The 19,458-nt window shown below is 41.9% G+C and overlaps 2 protein-coding genes across 2 annotated transcripts; both read left to right on the top strand.

Moving 5' to 3' along the window:
* Positions 1–455: 455 nt before the first annotated feature.
* Positions 456–5,703, top strand: LOC113009718 (uncharacterized). The gene is made up of 3 exons (XM_026148194.2): positions 456–3,638; positions 3,881–4,036; positions 4,356–5,703. The coding sequence occupies exons 1-3, from the start codon at positions 3,294–3,296 to the stop codon at positions 4,500–4,502; spliced, it is 648 nt and encodes a 215-aa protein (XP_026003979.1). The 5' UTR covers positions 456–3,293; the 3' UTR covers positions 4,503–5,703.
* Positions 5,704–8,200: 2,497 nt separating this feature from the next.
* On the top strand, positions 8,201–16,481 carry smim36 (small integral membrane protein 36). Its single transcript, XM_026178239.2, has 2 exons — positions 8,201–9,119; positions 12,248–16,481. The coding sequence occupies exon 1, from the start codon at positions 8,682–8,684 to the stop codon at positions 9,009–9,011; it is 330 nt and encodes a 109-aa protein (XP_026034024.1). The 5' UTR covers positions 8,201–8,681; the 3' UTR covers positions 9,012–9,119; positions 12,248–16,481.
* The last annotated feature ends 2,977 nt before the right edge of the window (positions 16,482–19,458 follow it).

Below are 19,458 nucleotides of genomic sequence, written 5' to 3'. Positions count from 1 at the left end.
AATTTAAATTCTGCTTTTGACAATGGGTATTCTGAAAACTTAGAGAAGGATATTGAGCTTAAAATTGCTTCAGTGCTCCTTAAGTTGGAACACATCTTTCTTGTGTCTAATGCAGCTGTAGATGAGCTTTTGCAGGAGTTAAACTATTTGATTGGTTCTGTTTCTGTGGCGATTACCCAAAAGACTATTAGCCAAGTATTACAAGACAACGGATGCCAATTTGACCAGTCAGTTGTTGAAAAGCTAGCCAGTGTACTCTGTGAGACAAACCCTGTAAAAAAAGCAATTGGAGATAAAGGTCCACTTTCCAGTCCTTGGAGACGAAAAGCAGCATATTCTTGACTGCCAGACAATCTTGGATCAGGCTGTTAATTTGAATACTGTAGATAATCAGCCTCAAAAAACTTATGTGCACTACAAAACTATCTTCGATGGTGACTTCTTCCATGAAAATGGACTGTTGTCCAAGCAGGAAAGCATTTCATTGATATTATACATTGATGAATTCGAAATATGTAATCCCCTTGGTACATCACGGAGGAAGCATAAAATTTGTGGATTGTACTGGGTTTTGGGTAATTTGCCACCAGGCTGTAATTCTGCTTTAACCTCAATCTATTTGGCTGCTTTAATCAAAAGTAATGATCTGAAGTGCTATGGGTATGAGAAAGTGTTAAAACCTGTAATTAATGATCTTGTAATTTTGGAACAGAGTGGGATATTTCTGTCAAAGTTGGGCAGAACAGTAAAAGGCACTGTTCAGTGTGTTGTTGCCGACAACCTTGGTGCACACAGTATTGCTGGATTCTTTGAAAATTTCTCAGGGACATACGTATGTAGATTTTGCACTGCAGAAACATCAGAGTTCCAGACTATTGAAGTCAGAAGTGAAGTCTTTACTTTAAGAACAAAAGACATTCATGCAGATCATTTACGAATTATCGAGGAAAACAAATGGCCCAGTTATTATGGTGTGAAATCAAAGTGTATTTTGTCAAAGCACCTCTCACATTTTGATGTTACCACTGGGTTTCCACCTGATGTTGTACATGATCTTTTTGAGGGAATTGTTCCTTTTGAACTTGCGCTTTGCCTCAATTTGTTAATCAAAAAAAAGTATTTCACATTATGTACATTGAATGAAGCAATATCATCTTTCAACTTTAAGTGGGCTGACAAAACAAATCGACCTCATCCTGTGGCTCTCAGTTTTGCATCCAAAAAAAGTGTAGGAGGGAATGCACACGAGAACTGGAGTCTTATCAGATTTTTGCCTTTGTTCGTTGGGCAGAGTGTACCCTGTGAGGAGCCTGCTTGGCACATCTTAACAGACTTGAAGGACATTGTTGATCTTGTTGTCAGTCCTGTTCATACTGAGGACTCCATTGCATATCTTGGTTTTAAGATCTCCGAGCACAGAATCAAGTTTCAAGAGGTTTTCCCAGATGTTAATCTTAAACCAAAGCACCACTACTTGGAACATTATCCATACTTGATCCGTAAGTTTGGGCCACTGGTTGCACTATGGACTATGCGATTCGAAGCAAAGCATAGTTTTTTTAAAAGAGTTGCAAGGAACATCAGATGCTTCAAAAATGTACTTCTTTCCCTTTCACAGAGACATCAGTATCAGATTGCATATCATTTGCATGCAATTAGCTTTGCCAAACCCCCACTGGAAGTAACAGATGTTTCCACTGTTCACATTGATGTTCTTAACAAGGACATCTCAAATGCACTGAGACAGAAGTCTCCAGATATGGACAATGTGTGCTTGGCTAAAAGTGTAGCATATAATGGAATAATCTACAAGTGTGGGATGATCTTGATCCACGGCTCACTGGGAGGACTGCCAGAGTTTGGTGAAATCATCCAAATGGTGATACTGCAGGACAAACTAATCTTCATTCTGAAAAAGCTTAGCGGATGGTATATGGAACACTACAGAGCTTATGATCTCAAAACATCACCAAGCAAAGAAGTGGAACTTGTTGAGCCACAAGAACTGCATGATACCTACCCACTGGCAGACTACAATATTAGAGGGATGCGTCTTGTCACCTTGAAAAGATATGTCCATGTTTAAATGGTGAGGCCTCAAAATATGATAAAGTATTTTCTTAAGTGGGAAAACAAAACCCAGACCCATACAATACTAATGTGTTCTCAGAACATATTTATTTTATACTGCAAGCCAAAGTGGTGTGATGATGTCATTGGCAATTCATCAGTTATGTCATTTTTTTTAATGCAGGTCGCTGGATTCCAGTCAGTGAATGCTAATCCTATGCTCTCCCCCCTTCTGCTTCTCTTCTCTTTTTCTTCTTTCCTCTCCTTATTGTCTCCTATATTCTCCTCACCTCCTCTCCTTCTCTCTTCTCTTCAATGTCTCCCATATTCTCGCCATCTCTCTTCTCCTCCCTTCTCCTCTTCGGTTTGCCTTCTCTCCTCGCTGCCTCAGCTGATCTCCACCTCTCCTCTTCATTTTCTCCTCCCCTTTCCTCCTCTCTTTGCCTTCTCTCTTTTCCTCTAGTTTGACATTAAATTCTCCTAATTGGAAATGTCAGTGGTTTACATGTTGATCCTCACTAACTGTGCTTGTGCTTTGTTCTCAGACTACCATGGCTGGTTCAACACCTGCAAGACTGAAGGTGATTTTAGGAGAGAACAACATTGAAAAGCTGACTCTTCCAAATGGCATCCCAGAGTCACTTGAAGACCTTCTCAGCACGATAAAGACTACCTTTGGGTTAAAAGGTAACTTCAGACTGCAATACATGGACCAAGACTTTGGCAACGACTTCTTTAATCTGAATTCTACCACCGAACTTCGGAATTTGGGGACAATCAAAGTGATCCACCAGCAAACAAATCCACCTTTGATCAGTGCCGATCAGTCCACTTCATCTCTGTCTCTTTCATTTGAGTCTGATGACGGTATTTCGGTGGCATCAAATGACACAATTATCCTCTCATCCCCTGAATCTATGTCATCTCGAACACAACAGTGGCCAGAAGACTTTGCAATTCCCCAATTTTCATATGACACAGAGCTACAGCTAGAGAGGGGGAATACTGAGTACCGTGTGAGCCAAAAAATGTTGACTTTAAGCGCCCGAATGCTGTCTGATATCCTGAAAAGAGTTGCAGAAGAAATTTACCGTTACAAGGCCTATCCAGAGGATGCACATTTCTGCGCAGCTGCAGAGGCCCTTATCAAAAAGCACCCATGTTTGAAAGAACCTGGATCATTCAATGGCTGCTACGGTTAGAAACAACGACTGAAGTACAAAATGGCAAACTACAGGACCCAGCTCAAATTACAGGGGTGTCCAGAGCTGTGTGTAAACTCACTGAAATCTAAAGCTACTACAGATGCTTTCCCTGCTAAAAAAGTGAAGAAGCCAAAACGTTCTGAAGCTAACTTTTATCCATCCTTTCCTACTGGTGAGACTCTGGACAGCATGGAAAAAGTGAGACTAGAACTTCTGACAGAGATCGGGATAAGGGACAATGAAAGGGTCATCGCAGACAAAATGGCTAACACGTTTGCCTACAGACGACATGAGGTGGTAAACCAAGAACCAAGCATTCAGGAACTGAAGGACAGATGGCCTGCACTCTTCACACAGAAAGAGGTAAGAATGGAACTGAAGTGATCGAAGTCTGTATGCTTCGGGATTTATTGCAGTTAACTTTCATGAATCGGTCATAACTTGATGTGGTTGAGATTTTATAACACTGAACTTAATGAAAGAATTTACATTTTGAATTCCCATATATGTTATACTTTTTGGGATATAGACATTTTGGCATACAATCAGTTTCAGCATTTTGTTCCATAATACAATATCTACTGTCATTTGTGTTTTGTTTTTAGATAAATACAGAGTTCCAGAGGCTCATGGCTGTTCCTCTTGAGTGGAAGTTCATGGCCCAGTTAGACATGCACTCAAGTCAGCTGATCAAAGTCATACGTGCCAAAGGAGGAGCAACACGCCAAAAGATTGCGAACATCTTGGACACATTGGACCAGGTAAATCTGTACCATCAAACAAGATGCTTCGTAACTAAGAGGGCTGTCAAAATATATCTGAATCCAAAAATATATATATATATATTTAACTGAATCTTTCATAAAGACAATATGGGCAGGCCAATGCTAATCATGGCTTTCATATGCATGAATGTTTTTAGCGACTCCACTGAACTCATCCCCTTTTCTTTCTGTAATGAATCTCTGGGCTTGTGAATTACTGTTTTTAAATAAAGTACATGTAAGTTAAGCAATAAGAGTAAGGATGTCTGTCTTATGAAATTTAGAGTTTAAAATTACTCAACATTTGTTGTTCTAGACTGTGGACATTAATCATCGGAGGGAATGTGTGCTGAAAGCCCTCACCATCTTCCTGGGAGAAGATGCAGATGGCCTGATCAAGGAATACCTTGTAAGTTTCAACAGTTTGTCAGCACATCTTGTCAAAGGGACACAAAAAAGTTAACTGTTAGAACAAACATAACACGTGAACCCTAGTTGGATTGCTGACATGTATTTATTATCATGACCATATTGGACATTATGTAATTCCCAGCAACAACACATTACATATCGGATTGACTTTGTTTTAAGTAAGACGGGCTTACTTGATTATTTAAGTTCAAAGGAATAGTTTGACATGTTGGGAAATCTTATCTTTCTTGCTTACAATTTGATTAGAGTCAGATTGATACACCTCTCTCTGCTGTTTCTGGTGTGTGATGACACCCAGCCAAGAAATAGCCCAGCACATAACACATATTGGTACATCACCCAAACACTTAATCACAGTAAGAAGTGAGGCTAATGATGATTTGTGTTTGTGTCTTGTACCCCTCTGTAGGACTGTGGAGCAGATGATGTTCAGAGGGACCTGGAGGAGGTCACCATGGCAGTGTATGTGATTCGGAAGGAGGGGGAGGGACTGCAGGAGCCACCTGAAGACATTGGCATTGTCATTGAGGGTGTGGAAGTGTTGCATGAACTAACTTCAGTTGCCTCAGCTTGTGCCCTGCTTCTAGGTTTGATCTATGCACTCAACCTAGCTTATCCAAAACCCTTTCGCTTCACTTTTGAAGTGCTCCAAAAAATCTTCATGCAGCTTGATCAGCACAAGATGTCCCCCAAAGTCCAAAATCTGTATATCAAACTTCAAAGCTCCCAGTAATGGCACAGAACAATGACCAACAAATGGCCCTGTGCCATAATGCGAAGGAACAACTGTGTTTGGACATATAGCATGTAAAATATGTAGTCTCTTTTGGATGTTGGGCCTTTTTTATGCTCCAAGAGACCTCAAACCCCAATTTAATGTGCTTTTATGGTATTTTTATTTATTTTTTAATTTTTTTTCAGACATATTTGCCTTCGTTTCAAGGGAAAGGTTGCATTTCAGGTTTGATGTGCTCAGTTATACAACAAACTGTTGTGACATTCTAAAACTCTAGAGGAGTGTTTATATTTTTTCATCCCCATTGGTCAGCTACACTGTTCAGATATTTATTTATTGGCTATAGCTGAAGAGAAGTTTCTGTATACTCTTGGGGCACTTTTTCATAGTTGACACTGTATGTGTTAAGATTGATATTTGTGTAATACTGTGTTGCACTTTACACTTTGTTGACAACTTTGTGGTCCTACTAAGCATTACTTGCATTTTGTGCATATGTGTTTCAAAAAGGACAAATGTGTAATGTATTTGACCAAAAGCTGTGTTGGTTGCCATAAAGGTAATACTTTATTACATTTATACAATAAAGCATTTAAAAAAAAAACATTGGATTTTGAATTTTTGAAAAATATTTTCAGGCAACTTAAAATTTTGATTTAAGCTTTATTATACAAACTAAAATTTCATTTTAGAGTCACTACAAAAAGTAATTTACACTAAACCACATTATTAGGTTAGCAAAGAGCAATATTTTACTTTTGGGTTATGCAAATTATTGGGTTGGAAAAACTGAAAACTTTAAGTTGAAATGTCTTAATTTTAAGTTGGATTAATGCAAAATGTTTATTTGACAGCAATTAATTTATTAAGTACATGTAACTTAAATCAGTTGTGTTAATTTAATGTATTAACTTAATTTCAAAGAACTTAATTAAATTTGGTGTTACCAATTGAAATAATTCAATTAAGTTGGTTCAACTATTTTCTTTTTTCAGTGTGGAATACGTAACAGTTAATATATTTTAATCAGGAAACAGGCTCTCATTGGTTTGCAGGCACCAAATGAGATGTGGGTGAGCCAAATGAGATGTGGGCGGAGCCATTCTTCAAAGGATTGGCAGGAGTAAGTGGGGATGTTGAGCGCTTGTAAGCTTGTGTGTGGGAAACATTAGAGCCCCATGAATATCTTATAGAAGTGACAGTGTCATCGTTTAGTTATTCACCTGCGTGTTTTTATTTATTTGTCTTTGACGTGAGGTGACCGTGCGTTTGCCTTGGCTGCACCAGATTTGTGGAATAACCTTCCTATTGCTGTCTGTGCGTCTGATTCTATCCAATCATTTAAATCACAGTTACAAACCTATTTATTTAACCTCGCCTCTCCTGCTCGTTCATGCCTGTATCTGATTCCTAGACTTACTCTATTTTACCTTTTATACATATCTGTTATGGCTTTGTGCTTTTAACATGTTTTACTTGATATGCATGTTATTCCTGTGTATTAGTGACACTGACCTGTTAGCACACTTGGTACTTTGTTATGGTCCTATAATATTTATAATATTTATGTTTTATTTTCTGTCTTTTATGTGAAGCACTTTGGTATACCGTTGGTTTTTATAAATAAATTTGTATTGTATTGACTTTGTTAGCTTGTTAATGAGAAAAACAAGAAGTCTCTGTGTGTGTGTGTGTGTGTGTGAACAGCTTTTAAACGAACCTCCATAATGTCTGCCTCAGTGCTGGTTGGAAAAATTAATGCAAATAACAGTAACAATGAGTCTTCATCATGAGACTGTGTGATTTCCTGTGTCCTTGGCTGCCTATGTGTCCATTTGATCATGAATAAATCTGAAAGGTCAGGACGCGTGTCTTTTGAGTTGTGCACCAAGCCTGGCTCGGGTGCATAAAAGGATTTTTTTGGCTTTCTTAAATGTGTATTTTTGACATGCGTTGAACGTCTCTTCTACTAAAGATCCCAGAGTCGCTTTTTTTCTGTACTTTTAGGGGGATAATAAGTAGAAGTCTAATATTGCTTTTGTTTGCATGAGAACAACATTTATCCTGTACAACTCACGGACTACTCCATTTTACAGCTTTTCTGATTTTATTTTCTCCTCTTTAGATATTCAGTCAGCAGATGAACAATCTCCACCACAAACTACTCTTGTAATTAATATTATGCAGTATTTTTTTTTTTTTTTACAATTTTTATAGGCAAACGTCTTGCATTTTGCTGTAAATATAAAATAATTACAAAATATTTTATTATATTTTTGCACTGAAAACAAATGCAAGCAAGTTGATATATGAGTTTATTGTATATAGAAATGCTGAGTAGCTACGGCATCGGGCCGGTCAAGCCAGCCAGTTTGAGCTTTGACATCATCAAGTACGGTGGTGGTCCAATTGTAAAATGACCACTCTACGTCCTCCTGTCCTCCAATCTGGCTAATTTTAGCCAGCGTTAGCTTTTTTGTTTACTAGCGTTAGCTAACATGCTGACAGGACATTAAGTAAATTTGCTAAAAAGCCCCCCAAAATCAAATAAAACATAAAAGTCCTGTTGGCTTTGACCAGTTTTCCTCAAATTCCTATTTGATCAGACTTCACTCAATAAAACTGTCTTTCTTCTGACTAATGTTAGCTAATCTTAGCTAATGTTAGCTAATGTTAGCTAGCCCGCCAACATGGACATGTTAGTTGATACCCATCAGAGCAGCTAGCTGGCTAATCTTAGCTTATTGTTATACAAAAATGACATCTGAAGCCAACATTATGTATTTTTCTCCTTGTGTGAGTTAAAGCTGTGACTCTGAGGGTTCAAGGATAAAGTTTTCTTATAAGAGCAGCTTAGGGCACAGAGGAGCTTTATCAGGATCTACTAACAGCAGTACTCTCAAAATTGCATGTTTAGAGCAGCCTGCTGTGGGCCCTTATTTCCTTTTAATATAATTGAATTTCAAATGTAAAAATAATCTCTGAGTGACATAATAAACAGTTGTTTTAATACATATTACATGACTCCTAAATCCCCAAAGCAGCGCTTATGGCAGGCTGACAGGTGTGTGCCGCAGCCGGCCTCCATTTTGCGAGTATGGTTTTTGCCACGGCGCTGGACGTGTAGCTGGCAAAATCAAAATGGTGGCTTAAGTTATTAAAACTGAGCAGCTTTCGTCATTGGCTGCTGAACGTCAAGGTTGGAGGAGCAGCGAGGATTAATGTCCTTTAAAGCACAAAGCCTGCTGTCACTGCCCGCTCTCTCTCTCTCTCAGCTGATCCCGTCATCTCATCATCCCACGCCGTCCTCTGCTCTCTTTTGCTCTTTCTCTCTTTCCGGCCAGCTGTCCAGCCGACGTCCATCACTGCGGGATTTTTTTCTGCTTCTCTCTCTCATTTCCCCAGATTTCCCTTTCTTTCTTTTCCCACCATCTCTTCCTCCTCTGGATCCGGGCCGAGATATGAAGCGGCACCATGGGTTTTATGGAATTCTACCTGGAGATTGACCCCGTCACCCTGAACCTCATCATCCTGGTCGCCAGCTATGTTATCCTGCTGCTCGTCTTCCTCATCTCCTGCATCTTGTACGACTGCCGTGGCAAAGACCCCACCAAGGAGTACGCCCCTGACAACACGCCAGCACCACCCAGCCAGTCGCCCATACGCCTGGTGGTCATGCAGAACTCGCCCACCACCACCCGGTACGAGCCCAACAACAAAGCGGGCCACGCCGAGCTGCCGACGCCAGACCTGAGCCGGGATAGAGGAGAGCGGGAGCGGGAGAAGAGGAGTACTCTGGTCTGAGAGGAAGAGGAAAGTTCAGACGGATAATCATGAAGTGCTGCTGTTTCATTCTCAGACTCTTGTTTTTTAAATTGAACATCCCGGATGGCGCCGAGGAGTCAGCAGGAGGTAAGGCGTCCCGAGGAGGCCACTCAGCAGGCCTTTGGTGGGTTTGATGGAGGTACTGGTCCATGTGTGATGGAGGTACTGGTCCATGTGTGATGGAGATACTGGTCCATGTTTGACGGAGGTACTGGTCCATGTGTGATGGAGGTACTGGTCCATGTTTGACGGAGGTACTGGTCCATGTTTGATGAAGGTACTGGTCCATGTTTGACGAAGGTACTAGTCCATGTTTGAAGGAGGTACTGGTCCATGTGTGATGGAGGTACTGGTCCATGTTTGACGAAGGTACTGGTCCATGTTTGACGGAGGGACTGGTCCATGTGTGATGGAGGTACTGGTCCATGTTTGATGGAGGTACTGGTCCATGTTTGACGAAGGTACTGGTCCATGTTTGACGAAGGTACTGGTCCATGTGTGATGGAGGTACTGGTCCATGTTTGACGAAGGTACTGGTCCATGTTTGACGGAGGTACTGGTCCATGTTTGACGAAGGTACTGGTCCATGTTTGACGGAGGGACTGGTCCATGTGTGATGGAGGGACTGGTCCATGTATGGTGAAAGCAAAGAGAATCATTGTGCTGCTGTGTTTCTTTGGAAGACCAAACCTTGTTTTAATCCCTGTTGAAGACAAACACTCTGGATCCTTTGTTGATTCTCATTCATGTCCAAGTCTCTATGATGGATTTGTGGCCCGATGTTCTGAGATAATAAATATATAGTTTAACTATAAAAAAAAAAGAATCGATAAAGCTTTTTCTTCTTCTCTGACTTTACGGGGACCCCGCCAACCACCTGACCTACATCATGGGGACTCCTACATTCTGAGGACCTTTGTGAAGCTTGTTTATTGGTTCATTTTGGGGTTAAGTCACAGTTTACAAGTAAAGGGTGAAACGTGTGTGTGACCGTGTGTGTGACTGTGTGTGAATGTGTGTGACTGTGTGTGTGAATGTGTGTGTGAATGTGTGTGAATGTGTGTGACTGTGTGTGTGACCGTGTGTGTGACTGTGTGTGTGTGAATGTGTGTGACTGTGTGTGACCGTGTGTGTGACTGTGTGTGTGACTGTGTGTGAATGTGTGTAACTGTGTGTGTGACCGTGTGTGTGACTGTGTGTGTGACTGTGTGTGACTGTGTGTGACTGTGTGTGTGACTGTGTGTGAATGTGTGTAACTGTGTGTGTGACCGTGTGTGTGACTGTGTGTGTGACTGTGTGTGAATGTGTGTAACTGTGTGTGTGACCGTGTGTGTGTCTGTGTGTGAATGTGTGTAACTGTGTGTGTGACCGTGTGTGTGACTGTGTGTGTCTGTGTGTGTGACTGTGTGTGTGACCGTGTGTGTGACTGTGTGTGTGTGACTGTGTGTGACCGTGTATGTGACTGTGTGTGACTGTGTGTGAATGTGTGTAACTGTGTGTGTGACCGTGTGTGTGACTGTGTGTGACCGTGTGTGTGACTGTGTGTGTGACTGTGTGTGAATGTGTGTAACTGTGTGTGTGACCGTGTGTGTGACTGTGTGTGTGTGACTGTGTGTGACTGTGTGTGACCGTGTGTGTGACTGTGTGTGTGACTGTGTGTGAATGTGTGTAACTGTGTGTGTGACCGTGTGTGTGACTGTGTGTGTGTGACTGTGTGTGTGTGAATGTGTGTGACTGTGTGTGACTGTGTGTGACCGTGTGTGTGACCGTGTGTGTGTGACTGTGTGTGACTGTGTGTGTGTGTGAATGTGTGTGACTGTGTGTGTGACCGTGTGTGTGACCGTGTGTGTGAATGTGTGTGACTGTGTGTGTGTGTGTGAATGTGTGTGACTGTGTGTGTGACCGTGTGTGTGACCGTGTGTGTGAATGTGTGTGACTGTGTGTGTGTGTGTGAATGTGTGTGACTGTGTGTGTGACTGTGTGTGTGTGTGTGTGAATGTGTGTGACTGTGTGTGTGACTGTGTGTGACCGTGTGTGTGACCGTGTGTGTGACTGTTACCTGTGCTAACACTGACACAGTAAAGTCTTGGTGCCACCTGCCAGGCCATCAGTTCTTCTTTGACTGTGAGGTCCGATGACGGCTCTTTATCATCTGGACCTTCTCGTCCTCACATTTGCACCACTAACACATAAGTGTCCCAGTTACTCAGCCCCACAAACAGATCCTGGGCTCTGCGCTCTTCAACAAGAGTGCAGTTTTAATTCTAGGTGACTCTTAAACTGCTTGGTGCTATGTCAGCATTAACCAGCTTCTCCTGAATAAAGCTGCACTCACATACAGAGCAGCAGCAGACTGCGTCCTCCACCCCCAACCTAAGGTCCCAGAGGACTCGGACTCTTAAGCTTTGGTCCTGACGCTTCAAACCAGCCTGTTAATCCCCCGCCTCTCCCCGCCCACCATCACACAGATCAAATAAGCTGACAACATAAACCCTCACTGGACAGGAAAATAATCAATGGAAAGACTTTGGGGTCAACGTCACTCATCCTTTTGACGTATGCTGGACAGCAGGGATAACTGTTTGGATGCTCGATTGTATGGGTTAATGTTCACAGCTGTGCAGCAGATGTTGGTGTTATCGCAGATTTACTGGGTGGTGTTAAAAGAATCTGATGGAGGAACTCTGATGATGTTTGTTTGGAGGGAAATCCTGTATTTGATTCATCTGTATCTGAGAGAACATCCTGTGTTTATGTTGTACTGAAGGAGACACCAACATCAGTGATGGAGACCATTTGTGCACTAACACAGCTGGAGCAGAGTATGGGTGGTAACATCAGATCATGTTCTTTGGGACTTCATGTGTCAGCAGAACATTTAGCATCCTTTTAACAAAAAGCTCCTCCTACATTAGCTCTGAGGTGCTTTCCATCTCCAAGCTCAAGAACAAACTCAGCGTGGAGCTGTTCTTCACTGATGGTCTGCAACAAGTGGAACCACCAAGTCACGGCCATCGGTTTGTTAGAGCAGCGCCAACATACTGAGCACGTCGTTAACGACACGCTTCAAAGGTTCAAACAAATCGGATGAGTTGGAATTTAAAGAAAAACTTAAAAATGCTTCAATTTGTGCCTGAAATGACTGAAAAGCTGTTAAGAACAGAGAATAGTAGAGATCAGAGTATTCACTGTGGTTTTTTCCTGTTCTTTTCCAGGGTTTTGGCCTCACCTGCAAATCGCAGAATTCCCTCCAGTTCCCACCACTGACCTCCGCTCACCTACGGCGCCATCAGCTCACCGTGGATCTGTGGGATTCTGGAGATTTGGCCTCACAGAGATCTGCAGAAACTTCAGACCTCACAGTGTGTGAACTTGAAGTCATCAGCAGCAGATTCTCCATCTCACCTCAGTGCTGATGTGACCCCAACCCGCCAGACTGACAAAGACTGTGAGGGTGGTGTCAGCACCTTCCCTGAAACCACAGAGTGTGGTATCACTGGAAAACTGAAGATAGCAGTGATGGAGCAGGGCGCTGGCTGCGGTTCTTCAATGGATGCCATCTTATCCAGGAGGAACGCTCCTCGCTACCCTGCAGGAGTCTCACTGTTGAGTCTGACGACTGAACGTTTAAGGAAAACAACTACAGTGCACTGTATTCAATCCTTAAATGCACACGTTAATGATCTAAGTATGCTTCTTCATTTTGAGTAAATCAGAGCTTCAGAAGAGCCAATCAGCTTGGTGTTCATGACGACGTCCAGTTACGATGACCCTGTTAGCGTTTCCCACGCCACTAACGAGAAATCCAAACGTGTTTTTAAAAGCTGAGGCTGACACCCCTATGTCCTACAGAGGTAACTAAGGTTACAGACAGCATGTTTTCAAACCCCACCCCCTCCTTCCCTTTGCCTCGCTGTGGCAGGCAGCGTGTCCGTGGACAGGAATCGCCAGGGGCTGAATCTTATACACCTGCCACACATCGGGGCCATAATTGGGACAGGAGCCACTTTGATTTATTTCTTGTGCTTTGAGTCTGTGATACTGATGTGGATGACAACACAAACACCATCACATCCAGTCAGAGGATGATACTGGTGCCCAGTTTGCAGCAGGGGGAACCTTTAAAGGTTGTGTTGCTAATAACAAAAAGGCGTTCATGGAAGCTCCTGAACAGGCAGCCATATTCTGTAAGCTGCATTTACAGCGCTTAACAAACGTGTCACCACACCAACACAGTGTCACAGCTGTTGGTAATGACCTGAACCAGCTTCTGTAACGTTAGCCCGGCTGTATGTGCAATCACGTCAGTCTAAATATGTTAAATGTTACAATATAGTTTCTGTTTTTATACATTCATTTTCAGATTTACTGGTTTACAAAAAATAAGAAAGAAATTGGGGTTCAAAAAAAAGCAAATTTAGTTTATTTGCCAAATAAACGAAAATCAAACGTTATTATTAAACAAGTTTTGACAGATGTTCTTGTTTTATGATCTCTGGTCTAACAGATTTGTTAAGCTCTGTAGCTGCACAGCAACAATAAACTCTGTCTTCTATCATCTGTGAAAACAGCTTTAAATTTAAATATGATTTTATTTGATGCTGTGTTGACAGTTTCCAACATGACACCAGTGTCTGCCATGTCTGCTGTTCCCGTCACGCCACTGAGAATGTTGTAAACATAGCTGGCGACTGCGTGTGACTAAGAACCTTTTTGAATTAGCCCGTCTCCATAGTAACATCAAAGCATCACTTTCTTAAATCATCAGACATTTCTACGAGTACATAAACAACCATTTTAACCAGTGAGACTTCAAACAGCTGCTTGTTATCATTCAATGCAAACTCTTTCTGTTGACTCTGTCACAGTTTCACTTTCAGTTTGTGCACATCCTCGTTATGTTGTCATACCTGTTGTCTGCTGGGCCACGTTAGAGCCTGCCACGTGGACACAGCCTCTCACTTCCTGTTACATTTGTAACGGAAATGTGAAAAACTGGTTTGAAAACCTTCCAAAAATTATTTTAATGAACCAACACAGAAACGTAATCATTCGAAGCATCAGTAAAACTCACGTTTTTAAACAGAGAACTGTGTTTTACATATTAAACAAACAAGCAAAAAAAGAACCATAAAGTAATTAATAAATAATAACAAATAAAAAAACTAGTCATTACCTGATTGTGCTGTAGCACCTGTAGCGCCGCATGCTGGGTCAGATCAGGTGATCAGGTGAAAACAGGTGATGTTGCTCGGCGGCTGCGGCTTTCTGACAGTCGAGCTCCAAACGTGTCAATACAAACAAAATGAGAAAATGTTATAAAAATAAAATAAAACACACCGTTTTAACAGCTTTTGTGTTACATTTACTCCCCTCAGTACAATCTCATTCACACTGACGACACAGAAATGTCTGCTGGTCTGGTTTACGAACCCAGCGCCGAGGCTAACGTCATAACGCTAACGTTCACATTTCCACCATTTGGTGGTTTTCTCATGTTAGTAAAACCTGAACTTAGAAGTTACAAAAATAAATACTGTTGTGCTTAAAAGATCATGAATAGTTTAAATTTTCATAGACACACTTTGTAATGATTTTGCAGCACCTGTCCAGTGTCTGCTGGGCCTACCTACGAACACGGCGCGGTGGCTAGCTGAGCGAAGCAGTCCAAGCTTTCACCAACTCTTCCAACTTTCCTGATATTTCCAACAAAAAACAAAAACAAAACACAAAAAATCAAATGTAGTTTTGTAAACTGTAGTTAACGCATCCTGTTACCATTTCATCCAAATGAAATGACAAAGAAAACCTGGAGCTGCGAGCCGAACTCTGGAGATTCTCTTTGATTTGTTGATGAAATCAGTATCTCATGTTTTTAGGTCAGTTTAGTGAGACTGTGCACACACAGCCTGACTTTACTGTAGTTCTGTGATCTGTTCAGTAAAAAACTACAAAACTTTAATTAAATTTTTTTACTTTTAAATAATCATTTGAAAAAAAATCTCAATATAAACACTGAGTTTCTACAGAGACGATCACACTGACGCTGCCACACCCTGCTCGCTGCCAGCTGGGCCAGACTGCAAACTAAACCAGCAGGTTATTTTACACTTTTAACCTTCAGGAGATCAAGTCAGCAAAACCTGAAAGACGTTAAAAATGTTTAAAACACAAAAGTGCTGTTGTAAATATAAAAACTCGGAATACTTCCACTTTTGTGGGTGGGTTAGATCAGATCAGCAGTACTCCTGTGGCAGCACAGTCTGCTGGGCCAGTTAATGAGCTAATGAGAGCTAGCTTTATGCTAAATTAAAACCTTTATCAGTTAATTGATCCATGTGATCAGACGTGTTGGAGTAATGTTTGTAGTTTGGGTCTACTGCTCTGATGCTTTCTGTGATTCAAATATCCATTTGATGTTTCTGGAAACCACTGTGGCTACAGACTGGTTTAATCCCGCTCCCTTCCTGAAACTACAAAATCCTCCTTGACCAGATAGACTCCGCCCCCACCGCTCATTGGCTCTGGCACTGCCTGACATATGATCCTGCCCCGAGTCTTTTTTAGAGGGCTTGTGCCACAGAGGCCGTGCTGGAGCAAATCCTCTTATATAAAACAGCACAGCCAGCTGAGCAGCCCACCAATGGCTGTGTCGTATCTGTAATATGAATTGCACAATTATCCGCCCGTCCATGTTTCATGTTTGGGGATTATATCGTGGCCACTGCTGCGTATTAGGAGGATGTATTGTGTATTTGCTGATGTCTTTTTGTCTGTGGGGAAGGTTACGTAAGCTTCAGGTTGTCAACAGGCTCTGACTTCATTACGTTCTTACATACGCTCATCATGAGCCACAGCACAGAGGAAACGAACAGAAGCCCAAAGTCATGGTGCTGAGGTCAACCAGCTCCACTTCACTCCAGATACACAAATATCTAAAAACACATCAAAGGTCGCAAGTTAAGGTTTCACCAGAGTGTCAGAAACACTTTAAATGGTTCAAAATGTATCTGAAGTGAACTGCTTTGTTTTAGTTTGGCCCATTTTCCCTGGTATTTTCTGATAATGCACGTTCCCATATCGTATAACATGCAGCCATTGCATTGCACTTACCTTTCTAAGGCAACCCCACATTTAGGTTTTCTGCTGATCTGCAGACACATGTTACTGCAGCTGCTGATTAAAGAGGTACTTCAGACCATAAGCACAAAGCCTTGTATTAATGATCTGTTATTCCTTTCTGTGATGAAAACATTACAGTTTAGATACTCCTGGATTTTGTGGTTCATGCTGTATGTTCAGACAAATACGAGCTGTAATGTTTTTAAGGAAATCACACTAATGATGTCACGGTTTTCTTTTCAAGTCTGTCACTGTGTAATGGAAATTTCTACTTGATCCCAGTGTACAGAAACATGAAAATCTATGAATAAACGAGTGGAAACTAAACAGCTGTTTACCAGTAGAAAAGCCCCAATGGCCTCATTCTGTTTACATATTAAGCCTTTAAAAATTATTTTAATACATCTCCACTGCATGTGACATTTATACTCAGAGTGACGCTCACAGCAACAGTGAACAACATGAGCTAATGCTAGCTTACAAATCAAGTCCACTAATCGCTAAAGTCACCAAACAAGCAGAAGATCAACTCAAACTCCACATAAGGAAACAAACTAGAAACTGATGTGACCTTACACAGGATACATATAGCTACTGTAGCTGGCTGTATCCCAATTCAGGGTCTGCAGCCTTAAAGGCCACATTTCAAGGCCGATTACGTCACAGCGTAAGGCTGTCCCAATTCAAAGGCTGCTCGAAATGCGGCCCTCAAATGCGTCCTTCATTTCCCTGAATTTTAAGGCTGTAGCAGTGTAGACTTCGTGGTCCCATATATCCCACAATTCATAGTACGGCAGTCGGTGTGGATAAATTTGCCGAAAAAAACGGCGGATGAGGGGCGGCCGAAGAGCAAACTTTAAGTACTGAATATTATGTCACTTATTTATGTGCAAATGTTTAATAACGAAGAACATTAAAACATTACTGTTGGCCACATGTCAGCAAAGTCATGTGACATTAATGACATTTGTACTAACTTGGTTTTAAAGCCTTTACTTTAAAATATACGCCGTTCAATAGCTGAGCTTAATCTCACAGAGAATGATCAAAGCTCATGTAGAAACAAACAAATGAACAAAATATGTTCTCCTTCATTTCTGTCAAACACAGCTGTATGACACGTTTCCAGCTGTTAGTATCATGGTTGCTAGGCAACCTGGGTAGCGCGACGGATGCTTTTTTTTTTTAAACTTTGTTGACAAACAACAGTATCAGTGCAACGGAGGCTTGACTGTCCCATTACACAAGCCTCGCACTTCCGGCCTCAGCGGTCTTTAAGTACGCGGCCCTTGAGGATCATTGAGGCTGCGTACTTTAAGGCTGCAGACCCTGAATTGGGATACAGGCGCTGTGTCCCAAAGCCTAGGCTGCATCCTTTGGAGGACCCGGCCTTTGTCTCCCGTGTTTGGAGCAGCCTTCGAATTGGGACCGCCTTCGTCGCCTGGCTGTGACGTAATCGGCCTACAAATGCAGCCTCAGTTTTGGGACACAGCTTGTAATCATTTATCTCTATTAGCAGTTAAATGTCACGGTCTGCAGGGCAGACTGAGTGAAGGTGTGTGGACCCAGGCGCGGACACAGGTGAGGAGATGGGAGTAACTTTAAACAAGGGCGAGCCGTTTATTATGGCTGAATAACAAGGGTACAAAACAAAAGCTACAATGAGACAGTGGCGAGAGCTAAACCAAAACCTAAAAATGACTGTGTGCACGACTCGTACAGGTGCATGAAGAAACTATGAATTACATGAATTCGCTAACATGACATGCATGAACTCCTCCACCCGCTACACTTAACCTGACCTGAGGGATGGAACACAGACAATGCGCTGACAAACACGGGGCTTAAATACACTGAGGGATAACGAGGGGAACGAGGCACAGAAGGAGAGCACAGCTGGGAGTAATCAGACAGGACAAGACCAAGGTGAAGCAAAACTCAATACATTGACATAGGACACAGACTTTCAAAGTAAAACAGGAAACATATCAGACACGGATTTGACTAGGAGATAAAGCTGATGGGGAGACAGCAACCATGGAACCCAGAACACAGGGAAGCCACATAACAAAGCCAAAAACTAGAACTGAAGAAACACTAAAAGACTAAGGAACTTAACACCATGTGAAGAAACCAAAAGTACAAAACTCATAAACCACTGGGTCACCAACCCAGCACCATGACATTAAATTAATGTTTGGTAACATTAGCCAGCAGAAGGTCCATGAAGATGACTGTTACCCATCCTTCTTCTGCTAACACTGAAAAACTGCAAGGTTTGACTTTGGCTAATTCACCCAAGCTGGTCATGTTCAAATTATTTTAATCAGTTAATGTTAGCCATAATCACTAAAGTTATATAGCGTAGCTAAGCTAAAGCTAGCTGGCTAAATATAACATTCTGGTGAAAAAGTCATACCTGAGCAGAAATGCTAGTTGGCTAGCTCGCCAAATTACTTCAGCAACTAGCGTGACTGTGATACTAACTTCTGTTAGACAGTTTTTCTTTCAGCATCACTAAATCACATCATTTATCTTCTACAGCAATAGCTAACATGGGGGAGTTAGCCTGCTAGCGGACATTGGTTCAAATATTTTGCTAAGCTCTGAAGGGGAAAATGACAACATCATGCTGCGGTACATTAGGACTAAAACACTCTGTAGGGGGTATTGTGTGTTCTCGCTCAGTCTGAAATGACTGAAAAGTGCTCAGCTGTCAGCGTGTGATGGTCTGAACTGTGGGATTAGCAGAACATCCTGATCTGCTGCCTTCCACTTTGAGAAAGTGGCATTACATAATGACATTTCCAGCTGAGTGGGGCGATACAGGCGTTCATCTACGTGACTGCATGAATCAGAAGAAATCTGCGTGTGGGTGTACACCGGGATTAAAGCAGCACTCGACCCAAAGAGTCAGCAGTCACATCTCTGTATGAGGGACCTGATTTTTAGGATAACGCACGCCAGCGGCCTTAAATCATGAATGAAGTTTAAAATGTTTTGCAGGAATTAGAAATATTTATCCTCGCCCTGAAAGGGACGATTCAGCTTATAATTAAAGTCTCTAAAATGGCTTGACATCAGTTGTTTAACCCCTAAAGCTTCCTCACCTGTGCATAATCACTCACAAAGTGGTCCTTCGTTTCCATTAACAGGGCCCCTTCACTTAATGAGCCATTCAGTCTGATTGGCAGGTTAATGCACACCTCTGCTAAACGAGTTCATTCTTCTCCTGAAGGCTTGCACTGCTTCCACAGATGACAGTGAGAAGAACTAATGAGTAATAAATGAAAAACTATCTCAC

Source organism: Astatotilapia calliptera, chromosome 8 (genome assembly GCF_964374335.1).
Source record: "Astatotilapia calliptera chromosome 8, fAstCal68.1, whole genome shotgun sequence".
Taxonomy (NCBI): Eukaryota; Metazoa; Chordata; class Actinopteri; order Cichliformes; family Cichlidae; genus Astatotilapia; species Astatotilapia calliptera.
Note: the sequence above shows the minus strand (reverse complement) of the source record. Positions and strands in the feature narration are given on the sequence as shown.